At 41.9% G+C, this 12,581-nt stretch overlaps 1 protein-coding gene across 5 annotated transcripts in view; it reads right to left on the bottom strand.

Moving 5' to 3' along the window:
* NEK11 (NIMA related kinase 11) overlaps positions 1-12,581 on the bottom strand; it is a 277,182-nt gene that overhangs the window by 142,292 nt on the left and 122,309 nt on the right. For 4 of the 5 annotated variants that reach the window (XM_043968528.1, XM_043968529.1, XM_043968526.1 and 1 more), the window contains exons 7-10: positions 9,718-9,867; positions 9,540-9,618; positions 8,288-8,373; positions 2,839-2,958 (exon numbers count right to left, since the gene is read on the bottom strand). In XM_043968528.1, coding sequence (XP_043824463.1) covers positions 2,839-2,958; positions 8,288-8,373; positions 9,540-9,618; positions 9,718-9,867 — 435 coding nt within the window. The remainder of the gene's footprint in view (positions 1-2,838; positions 2,959-8,287; positions 8,374-9,539; positions 9,619-9,717; positions 9,868-12,581) is intronic. The other variant, XM_043968530.1, reaches the window with a different exon arrangement.

Here is a 12,581-nt window from a genome sequence, read left to right as displayed (position 1 = left end):
ATATCAGTATAATACATGTAGGTAAAAACCGCACCAGCATCCCACGGGCCGGGTCTGCTTTTCTGCTGCCACAGAGGAGAGATTTCTGGCTGCCGAGGTAGGTGGGGTCCTGGACAAAGCCTCCCTCTCTCCCAGCTCCTACCTCCTAAACTCTGACCCAGAGCATAGGTGGCCTCCTGGAGAAGGGAGAAAAGAATATTTCCTTTCCTTTCCCTAGGGAAAGACACATAAGATGCTTCAGGTGTCCTTAGCAGCCCTTTGGCCAACTTAAATCTCACCCAAAGAGAAGATGGTCAAGCGCTAGAAATATTTGCCTGGAGTTTGAAAGTCTTTGGTTCACAGACTGCTCTTGACATGTATAAGCTATCTCTATGATCCTGGGCAAGTCGCTTATCCCCTAGCTTCCTCAGGCAACTCTCTTCAGATCAAAGAACAATGGCAGTAGGATCAGAAGACCTGGGTTCAAATCCCCGTCTGGAACCTATTTACTCCATGTGTGGCCTTGGGCAAGTCACATCACTCCCAATGCCTCAGTTTCCTCATCTATAAAATGAGACGGCCTCTAAGGGACCTTCCAATCTGGAATCCATTAAGTCACAAAAACTCTGATCTTGATCTGTAAGTTCCAGAACTTACAAAATCGCAGGTCCTTTGGGTGGTCACCTTATAAAAGGAGAGAAGAACTAATATGTCGAGGATAATGACAACCTTCAAGTTGGAGGAATAGTGAAAGCCACGTATCAGCACGTCTTCCTCTAGTTAAACTGAGATCAAACTCTGATGGAAACTTTTCTCCTCGCTAAAGGAAGCATATGTTAAGGAGAAAATGCATTTTTCCTTCCTTCCTACTAGAATTATTTTCTCTGGTTACAAGCATTTTTACAAGACTAAGTAGATGAGCCCCTAAGGGAGTGTCACGACCCCCCCCCCCCCAGCACTCTGCAAATCTCCATTCCTGATGATGCTGTGAAAACCTTAAAATGTTTTTTTATGGCTTTTTCCCTTGAAAGCAGGTTATACACACACACACACACACACACACACACACACACAAGATGCTTCCAAAAGATGCTGGCAAAGCTACCCAGCTGTGTCTGTAGGTTTTCAAATTCAAATTCTTATAATATAATATAATAATCTTTGTAAAGGCCAAGAACAAAAAGCAAACTGTTTTCCCTCTTTGTACAAAGTCAAGACATTTCTTTTTTCTTCTTTCTTTTTTCCTTTTTTTTTTATTTTAGAGGGAAGAGGCCTGTTTAAATAAGATTAGGAAAACATCCTTCACTCAATAATCCAGGCTTGGACAGAATGACGGGCCAGAATAAATGAAACTGACAGATCCTTCCTAAATTCCCTTTCAGCCGCCCACGGCAGCTTCTCCTTCCTAAATCGCTTTCCCAGGGAGACTGACAAGGAATGAAAAGTGTGGGGATGAGTTTCCTCCCTTTTCTTTGCCCATCTCCTATTGCCAGAGGTGGTAAAACAGCCAGGGAAGGCTGAAGCTGAGGATGGAGATAGATAATCCACAAACTGCTTGGCCAGCTTCTGAATGACAGAGAGTCGGAGGCCATTCGGAAAAGTAAGCCTCCCTGTAATTATTGACTCCAAGCGGGTGAACTCTCCACATGGCCTGAGTACACGCTTTTTGAATGTTTCATGTCACACACAAAAAGTTCTCTTCTGTCTAATTTCTTCCTCTTCTTACTTAAGTCAAGCACTTTAGAAAAATAAGTTCTTCTCTGGGAAGATGAGTTCTGGTATATTCACAGCCCAGAGAACACAGACGACGACGACAGCTTCCCCTGGGCTCTATTATACATTACAGAAAAGCTGCAAGGAATTGCAGAAATTGGCAGGAGAATGGGGACTGATCTTATTCACCCCCGCCACAATCTCACCCTCTATTGCTAGTAGATGGTACAAAAGGAGTCAGTTATAATGTAATTTCTCAGTTCCTAAGTGGTATGGTGGATAGTGCTAGTCCTGGACTCAGGAAAACCTGAATTCAAATCCTGCCTCAGACACTAGCTGTGTGACCCTGGGCAGGTCTCATAACCTCTCTTTGCCTCAGTTTACTCATCTGTAAGATGGGGATAATAATACCTCCCTGGGTTGTTGAGAGAATCAGATGAGATATTTGTAAAGTGCTTAGCACAGTGCTATAGAAATGTTATTAGGACTATAATTATTGTTATATTCAGAGCCATAGTTAGGAATCCTCGTGCTTAGAGCCAATTTATTTGGAAGTAGGGGAGTGGCTGGCTAGGCAGATCCTCAAAAAGATAACTTAACTCTAAGGAGTGAATCCTGTTTATTCTGTCCATCCCACTCTGCCCTCTGATGACCCTTGACCCCTCTCCCTCTTGGGGATTGCTAGTCCCCCCTAATTTTGTGGAGGTACAGTTCTGCCAGGAAAAAGAGAGCCCCTCACTTTGCTCTCCTCCAAACTCTATCAAATCATGATTTGGCTGCCTTGCACTCTCCTGGGGCTGGCCTTCCCCCAACCCCTATAAACAGTATAAGCTGGGGGTCCTTGAGGCATAAGAAAAGAAGTCTCACAATTACTAATAGTAAAATTACTGCAAAGAGGAAGCAGGTCCTCCACCCCAACCAATGTTGACATCTGGGAAAAGGCTCTGACTGCACCACCCTAGTTACAGCTCTGATTCTGTTTCACTAGTAACAGCCTACTTACTAGCCAATCCTTCCCTAAATAGGGAGTGGCAGGCCTGCTGTTAGACTATAAATCACATTAAGTTTGATTCTTCTGGCTTGATGAATTACAGAAGATGCCTGGACAGTCAAATACAAGGGTTAAGATGCTGAAGGGCGTCTTACTTAAGCTTCTTTTCTTTCTCATCAGCCGCAAGGAGCTTCCTCAGTCTCATCCTCTCTCGTGGAGTCATTTTCTGCACTTCAGACAGCTCCCGCAGGGTTTGTAGATGTATCTTTCTCTGCCTATAAATAATAAAGGCCCCCGATACACCCACATTCTCATGCCAAACGTGGTGGGGAAAAATAAACAAGTATTTTACACTTAGCATCATTATGTTACAGAGAGAACTGAAACATCTCAGGGACATCAAGGCAAAAATCATGGAGTTAGGTAATGAGCCAACCAGGATGGCAGCTAATAGGCAATCATTTTCAAATTAAGTTTTTATTTAAAAGCAAATTATGTAAACTATCCAAATACCTGCTCATTTTGTTGTTAATGACTCATTTTTATCATTCATAAGTCAGGGGGGGGAATACAGGGGCGTGCCTAATAGTTACACTTTTAGAGACAGTGGGCTGTTTTCTATCATAAGATGTCAAGGAGTTCCGATGAACATTTCTTATATCCTTTTCAAGACATACTGGGCACATGGTAAGGGGAGAGGTTAGATGAGAATAGCCTGGTATCTACTACAATGGGTATTCGATGTCCTTTGAATCTCCAAGCAGCAATCCAGAAGGGAACCGGACAATGTACTGGAACATAATCCTGGATTGTACGTGACCGACTGAATGAATCCACCTAAGGTAAGATCTTTGATCATGTGTTGTGTGTTCAGTGGATTTTCAGTCGTGTCTGACTCTTTGTAACCCCATTTGGGATTTTCTTGGCAAAGATACTGACCAGAGTGGTTTGCCATTTGCTCCTCCGGTTATTTTACAGCTGGGGAAACTGAAGCAAACAGGGTTAAGTGACTTGCCCAAGGTCACACAACTAGTAAATATCTGAGGCCAGATCTGGACTCGGGTTGGTGCTCTATCCACTGTGCCACCCAGCTTCCCCATTTAATTAGAGACATCTCTATTCTTAAAGAATGAACATATGGGGGGAAACTAAAAAGGGGAGTTGAGGGGATGGAAAGAGCAGTTAGAGAAAGGGCACACCCCAATCAGAGGGTCCCCATTACAACCCTTTTAAAGGTAGTTTACATGAGCCTAACATCCATGTTTTCTAGGGATTTTCATTTCTTCCGATACCTGTGTCCTGACTCAGAGCCCCTGCCCTTTTGCCATCGTAGGACTGATCAGCATCTCCCTCTTCAGGATGACGAAGGAAGGCAGGTAGTGTGGCAGCTCAGGGGGAAAAATAGGTTCTAGAACATGAAGGAGAATCGGTTTCTCATAGACTTGGCCATTAGGGAGAACAGGATTTGGAGTCAGAAGATCTGGTTCTGCCACTTGTTCCATACCATGCCAACAGGTCTCTAGACCTTTTTTCTCATCTGTAAAATAGGGGAGTTGAACGAGATCTCTCTGGTCCATTCCAGCTCTAAATATATGAGCAGAGATTGTTTCCAGAGCCGTCCCAAGGACAGGGGCAGTGCCAGGGAGGATTTGATTATCCAGGGTTAGATTCAATGTCCTGTGAATGTCTCTACCACCTCTAGATCTATGATCCTATAATCAAAGAGATCTTAACCTAGGGTCCATAAAATTATTGCTTGTTTACAATATAATATTTTCTTTTTCCCCAATCACATGTTAAAATAATTTTTAAACATTTTTTTAAAGTTCTGAGTTCCAAATTCATGAAACTTAAAAAAAATATTGTAATAATTGGGGGCAGCTAGGTGGCACAGTGGATAAAGCACCGGCCCTGGATTCAAGAGGACCTGAACCTGAGTTCAAATCTAGCTTCAGACACTTGACACTTACTAGCTTGTGTGACCCTAGGCAAGTCACTTAACCCTCATTGCCCCACAAAAAAATTGTAATGATTATAATTATAATTGTAATGATTATATTTCAGTATAATTACTTTCCTTTGTAAGCCTCTAAATTTTATTTTATGTAGTTCTAGACACTGTTCTCAAAAGGGATCCACAGTCTCAGCCAGACTGTTAAAGGGGCCCAGCACATGAATCAGAGTAAAAAGCCCCTGCTACGAGCCTGTTATCCCATGAGCAGATGACCTCTAAAGGTACTTACCTTACAGGTCTCAATTCAGTCTCCAATCATCTAACTAACTTCAGGCTTTAGTAGGCCTGTGGGGAAGACATTTGGGGGCAGAGAACCCATCAGGCAACCATTGCATTGTATGTCTGCATGGAAAGTTGGCCTTATCTATGGCCTAAACTGACCCCCGGCTCCAGAACTCAAATACTCCTTGGGATTTGGGGTCCATTAAGGTTCTCTCCAAGGTCATCCCAAGAAAGTAGGTTTCTACCCTAGGCTGCCTAGATTTGCTTCCATCTGAATAGAAACCCTTAAGTTTCTATCTAAATAGGCCCTCTCTTCCATTGTGCCTCAGATGTGCCCCAATGTAGTCCCACATCCCTAGAATGGCTCTGGAACCAAATGCAAGACTTCCACCTTAGCACATAGAGAGACCAAAGATCGGGAATTTAAGGAGAAGGAAAAGAGAGCTCAAGGTATATGGGGAAGACATTCATTGGACAGTGTGCTGAAGGAGGGAAGCTTTGAAAAATTCTGTTTTGTGCCCTAGAATTCACACTTATACCACTATCTGGAAACCAGCCTAGAAACCTAAAAACAAAAATGAGGAGGGTCTTGGGCTGATTCCCCCTAGCACTCAACAAATAGCTTTTTTAAGGTATAATATCATGGGCCATAGAGGGAAGAGAAAACTGAAATGGGTCTTCCCGGTTCTAATATAAGATTTGATAGGGGAATATAAAATGAGATTTGGGAACTACTTTTGGATTTGATTTGTCTGAGCTATCCTGCTCCTCTATAAATATGGATATAATCAGATTTATTTCTGGAGAAATCCTAAAAATCCCTCTCAGGTGGGTAAAGGGATCAGAATCCAAATCTATTGCTTATCTAAGCAAGGACAGAAAAGTTAACTCCAATATTATGGGAAGGGAGTCACTGGAAAGCCCAGTACTGAACTCTAATCCCTAGACTCTATACTTTGACGAGACAGCTACACTTTCCAGTCTGTACATAAAGGCACTGAGTCCAAGGGACTGAAATTGAATCAATTGCTCAAATAATTCAGGCCAGAAAGTACCCCCATTTTCAATGCAGCAATAGAAGCAGGTTTCTTTTCTCTGCTTCTGTCTGGTGAAATCTAGTTTGAGTTCAAGATTTTTCTCTTTCCTGTATATCTTACTTAAAAGGGCTTCAATCCCCCTCCTCACACACAAGGGGAAAAAAACCGTTCATGGTCAAATGGCCACAAATCAAACACTCTCCCTGAATAGAATACTGTCTAAATCTTTCCTACCAGGCTAGTGTTCTGCATGCTAAAGAAACTGCCACTACGTGAGCAGAGTCATCGTGTTTCTAGGAAAGTCTTCAGCTGTATTAGTCATTCTGAGTACCTGGGGATGACAAGTGAGCGGCATGGAGGATCCATGGCTGGTCACAGAAAAATGGGCTTTATGGTATAGACCTATGCAGCTGTCCTCTCCTAAATCTCTTCAAAGGCAAACCCAAACCACCCATGGCAGCCCTAAGCCTCAAGGGCTGGCATTATTCCTATATTTAGACAGAAGCACTGTTGGCAAACACGCTAGAATGGCACAGACACTTGACAGAGGGTGAGGAGACACCAAGTGTTGTTACTATAAGTTCACCGTATAGTCTTGAGCAAGTCACTTGACCCCTCTCAGTCTTGGTGTTCCCATGTGTAGAAGGAATTTGACTCAATTAACTACAGTTCATGCCGACTCTAATATTCAGTGATTCTGTGGTAAATACTACAGCTGCTAAGGTTGGGGCGGGGAAGAAGGTTTTTAAATTTTCTAATAAACAAAAAGGGATTCGGAGAATGACATGAGATTCAGGTTCCTCATCTGTAAAATGAGGAGATGGGATTCTCTCTGTTCTCCCTTCCTGTTCTCATCAATGTAAGCCGGATTACCAATATCAGTGGGGGAGAGGAAGGGGACATTTATTAAGTTTTTATTGCGTATGAAGCACAAAGCTAAGTGTGTTACCAATATCAACTGCATGTTTGTGATTACTCCAAGCATATACATGGAATAGGACAGAGCTTGGATAAAACCATAGACAACATGATCATCAGATCTGAAACCAGCACAAAACTGTAGGGGACACCTACCATGTTGGAAGTAAGAGTCAGGAGCCAAAAAGATCCTGGCAGGCTACAATTTGGGACCAAATCTAATAAGGTAAAATCTAATTAAGATATATGTAAAGTCTTACACTTTGAGTATAAAACTCAGCATTACAGGTCTAAGATGGGAGCGGGATAAATAAACAGTAGTCTGTATGAAAAAAAAAAACATTTGCAGGTTTTAGTGCACTGAATGCTCAAAATGAGCCAACATTATTTTTATGTGGCTGAGAAAGTGAATGTGCATTAAGAAGGATGCTATAAGCAGAACAACAGAGGGAACAGTTTGACTGTGCTCTTCTCTGGTCAGACTAAATGTGGAGTACTGTTTTAGCTTCTCAGAGCCAAGTGTTAGGAAGGGCACTGATGAATTAGACAACATGACTGACCAATTCTCAATGATGTTAGAGATGGAATTCCTTCAGAAATGGGTTGCACCAACTGTGCTTTCACCTCTAAAATTCTCGGATTCTTTGATCCAGAGAAGGGTGAGAAGGACAGAAATAGGCCTCCCGATCCCGACATATAAGGAGAGGTTGAAGGAATTAGAGATGGTTAACCTGAGGAAGAGGAGACTTGGGTGGAGAGGCTAGGGAGGGGAGAGCCATCTTTAAATGTCTTTAAGCGACTGCGGGGCTATGACGTAGAAAAGAGATGAGACTTAGGAAATCATAGGACCAGTCCTCCTCTCAATAAAGCAGAAAGCTGGGGTGACAAAAGGTGGAAATCCAAAACAAGCCATAACAAAAGACTTTGAAAAAGGACCCGTTCTCTACTTATTTCAGAGTATGTGCATCTTAAGGGAAATTTTTTTTTAATTTTCCATTGATTTTCATAGGGATGCTTTTTTTCAAAAGAGGGTTCTGAATAATACTTTGACACTTTTAAGTTAAACAAACAAGAAATGAAAGTCACTTGTGTTTCCCATATGGAAGGCACATCGGTATAAATATCACTAAATGCTTTGGGTATTAATTTCTCAATATATTTGCAGGAGAATGACCATGATACCCTGCAGATGAGTCGGCTGTGTGTTGGTTTAAGCTTTTATGTGCTTCCATTAGGGAAAAGGGCTTTGGGACATAGTCACCAAGCCACTCTTGCTTTTCTGCACTGCATTCATGGACTCCAGGGACTGACAACAAATTCAGCATTAACAAAACTATAAAGATAAATGCATCGAATGATCTTCCAGCCTGAATTGTGGCTTTTTTTTATTTTAACAAAAAGCAATTTACTCACATGGCATTAATGAGATGAGCTGATTCTGTCTGACGGTTCAAGTTCTTGTCTTCCAGAGTCATGTTGGAATATTTACACATCATGCACTGCAAAAGAACAGCAGTCCTGACAAAGTTAATGATCCTTCTAGAGAGACGAAAAGACACAAAAAATTGTCATATGACATTTTCATCTACTTCACCTCCAAACCTCAAACCTCCCACAGACTAACGACACATCATTATCCAAAGTGAAAGTCTGGGAATAAGGCAACTGCTCATTTTTTCCTCTTCTTTAATGAAGGGGTGTGTCTCAGACAATATGGTTTAATAAGACATTAGCTGATAACTTCACTGCCCTTCCTTCTGCCCCTTAAAAACTGTGCTTCTTCAATCAAAGCACATGGGCATCATCTTGTTGAAGAGATGAGAACGTAGTAAAAGTTTTTGGAAGACAAATGGTCTCTCTCAGATCCACTTAGGTCAAACAATAAAGGTAACTCTGCCCTAAAAGAATAAGGACCAAAATACTCCTAAAGAGTGAATAATTAGCTTCTTTAACACCATCTAAATAAAGTCATCTCATCATTTATAATGTGCCGTCTATAGGGAAACAACATAAGTCACCCGATACACATTTATTAATTACTTTCTCTGTTCCAGACACCGTGCTAAACATTTGGGGCACAAAAAAAGGACAAAAATAGTCCCTACCCTCAAGAAGCTTACATTTTTTTTTCTTTAAGGAGCTTACATTCTAAAATAAATTCACTGTATTGGAAAGATCACTAAAATATATAATAAGAGGGCAAGATTACATTCAAATCAATAAACATTTATTTGGCACCTTGAGTGAATAATATGCAAGGTACTATCCTAGGAGCCTGGGATTCGGACAAAAAAAAAATGTCCCCATCCTCAAGGATGGTCTAGGAAAATGCCAGATTTCAGCACTATTGAATGGTGCACTCTTGTCTTTTCCCACATCTACTCACTGTTTTGGTAATAACACTAAAATCCATGACATCCAGGATGGCCTTTTGGCTCATGTGTAAAACTTAAACCCTGAACTCCTGCATCTAGGGGTCCTCTGGGGATCCTCTCTCACAAAGAATCTGTCACGTCCAAGAAGTCCCTTCCCCACTTTTTCATCTCATTTCTCCTATTCCCAATGAATCCTAATGCATCTTGTTCCCAAAAGCATCTCTTCGGGGCACATGATTCCTATTTAAATGCTAATAAGGGCTCTTCTGTAGCTTTTTTCATATAAATACCTGCAGTTGTTCATCAATGTAAGGGATTTTTAAGATTTCTATCGCTGACGGTCTCAAGGAAGGACTCTTGTTCAACATGCTGTAATATTCAAAAGGAAAAGCATTTTATTTCAAAGCACTGACATTATCCATGCAAAGCCAGCATCACTGGGGTGAAGAAAACCCACATTTCCTCTACCTTTGCATAATGGCATTTAGCTCTTCTGGGTATCTGCCAGGAAGAGAAGGCGTGTCACCCTCAACGATTTTTAAAACAATGGACAAGAAATTGTGACCGGTGAATGCATGATTCATACAGCACAGCTCATACAGAATGCACGCCAGTGACCTGGAAGAACAAAAGCAAAGGTTTTCAATGGAGGTGTGGGGAAAGGGAGACGAAGGTAGGACTCCGGATGCATTTATCACCCACAGTCACGAGTCCATTAGAGCATGACCATGAAGCAACTCCATGTACTTTTCCTGCCTGATGGAAAACCCCAACTCCAAACTCTTCCTTTCTATTTCAACATAGATTAGCAGAGATAGAAGTGAAATGGGCAAACAAGCTAATCTTGGACAACTATGGAACTAAAGAAAAAACATGTATGAACACCTTTTCAATCTGAGGCAGAGAGTGCCAAACATTTAGAGTCCTCAACTTGACTTTTTCACTGGAGAACAATCAACATTCTTTTTTTTGTGAGGTAACAGGGGTTAAGCGACTTGCCAAGGTCATGCAGCTAGTAAGTGTCAAGTATCTGAAGCCAGATTTGAACTCAGGTCTTCCCGAATCTAGGGCCGGTGCTTTATCTACTGTGTCACCTAGCTGGCCCAACATTCTTTACAAGATGGCTGGATGGCATGGTGCATGGAGCACTGCCCTTGGAGCCAGGAACACCTGAGCTCAAATCCTGCCTCAAACACTTATTAGGCATGGGACCTTGGGCAAATCACTGAACTCTCAGTGTTCATTTCTTCAGCTATACAATAAGGAACAATAATAATAGCTCCTACCTCACATGGTTGTTATGAAAATCAAACAACATGGCATATATGTGTGTGTATGTATATATATATATATATGTGTGTGTGTGTGTGTGTGTGTGTGTGTATATATATATATATATAATGTGCACTAGTTACTAATATCATTATTATTTAACAGTCTTATGACATCATCCTTCTTGCAAGTAGATAGCTACTTGCATAGACAACTGAAGGTTCTAATGTTCATCTGGGAGGCAGCTGAGCATAATGGGCAAAGGACTGGTCTTAGAGGCAGGAAAATCAAGGTCTGGGGCCCTGCCTTGGTAATGCACTAGCCAAGCAGTCATGGACAGAGATTTGACTTGTGGATGCTCCCAGGCAATTTTCTAAGACTAAAACTTACAGAAGAAGTGCTTATCTGTATCTGCGAAGGGGATTTTCTCATTTAGAGTTCCCCACACTGATGAAATCATCTTGTTAAAAACAAAAGCCTGTTTTGAGTATGACAATCTAAAATACTCAAGTTTTAGATTTGTCTAAAACCATTATGAAAATAACCCTGACAGAGAGCATGTCTGTTAAGGGCTAAAATTCTAGCTAGTCTGTCTAAAATATCTAATGAGTGGTCGCCAATAAATTATAAGCTTTAGCAAGAGTTAGGCTTTTAAGCATTTATTAAGGAAAACAAGAATTTGGTAAAGAGAGAGAGAAAGGCCTAGATTTCTATCTATTAAAGGGAGAGCACATTTTTAGCTCCCTTCTCCGCCAGCGTCCCCAGGAAAGAGAGTGAGACTGAGCGCCAGTCTCTTCCTTCCTCCTCCCACTAGCCCGCGTCAGGAAGTGACGCCAAAGAAAAGACTCCTGGTCTTGCCCTCAAAGACCTTCGCTTCATGGGCAGAACTCTTCTACAGTTAGTATCCAGCAGGTGGCGTTATTCCAATCGTTACATGTCTGGGTCATAAGAAAATCTTCTTAAAGACAATTGGTCAATGTTGCTACTACAATATTGTAATTTTCAGTTCATTTGCATAGAAATTTGTGTTTGTAAAACTCAACCCAATCCAATTTTTTTTTTTTTTTGCAGGGCAATGGGGGTTAAGTGACTTGCCCAGGGTCACAAAGCTAGTAAGTGTCAAGTGTCTGAGGCTGGATTTGATCTCAGGTCCTCCTGAATCCAAGGCCAGTGCTTTATCCACTGCGCCACCTAGCCGCCCCCCAATCCAATTTAATCTAGCCTTTTGTAGGAGTCTGGATAGAAATCTGAGGGCAGAAACTAGAGGAGTACTCCCTTTTCTGGACTCCACCCTTAGTGTTATCAGGTAGGTCCAGCCACACCTTTTCTTCCCCAACCAGACAATTCCTACCCTGCCCTGGAATCCACATCTGCAGAGATCTTTCTCTGCCCAGGTGTGAGGGCAGGAGAGAAGGGGTGAATGGGAACATATGATCCAACCACCCAGTCCTAGCCCAGAAAGCAAACTCCAACACATTTTGTCCCAGGACAAATAAAAACTATATACCATCCTCTTGGATCGGAAGGAAAGAGGGAACAAGCATTTATTAAATGTCTGCTATGTGCCAGGTTATAAGTGCTTTACAAATGCCTCATTTGATATTCCGAAATTGGAATTGGAAAAGGAGGGCTTAAGAGGTACTTCACTTGCTGCCCTAGTTTTCAGCTGGGGAAAATCAGATATTCCCCATACTCCTTTTCCTCTAGCCCAGGGGACGAAGGCACCATCTGCCTCAATGAAGCCTAGATTCATTCACCAATCATCTCCTCTATGCCCAACATCTCTGCTACCACCATGTCTCAAATCCCTAACCTATCTCAAAACTCTTCTCTTGAAAGAGTCTCCGAAAAGGACCCATTTATACAAAAATATTTATAGCAGCTCTTTTTGTGGTGACAAAGAATTGGAAACTGAGGGAATGCCCATCAAATGAGGAATGGCTGAACAAGTTGCGGAATATGATTGGAATGGAATATTATTATGCTATAAGAAATGATGAGTGGGGCAGCTAGGTGGCACAGTGGATAGAGCACTGGCCCTGGAGTCAGGAGGACCTGAG

The sequence above is a fragment of the Dromiciops gliroides genome, chromosome 5 (genome assembly GCF_019393635.1).
Source record: "Dromiciops gliroides isolate mDroGli1 chromosome 5, mDroGli1.pri, whole genome shotgun sequence".
NCBI lineage: Eukaryota > Metazoa > Chordata > Mammalia > Microbiotheria > Microbiotheriidae > Dromiciops > Dromiciops gliroides.
Note: the sequence above shows the minus strand (reverse complement) of the source record. Positions and strands in the feature narration are given on the sequence as shown.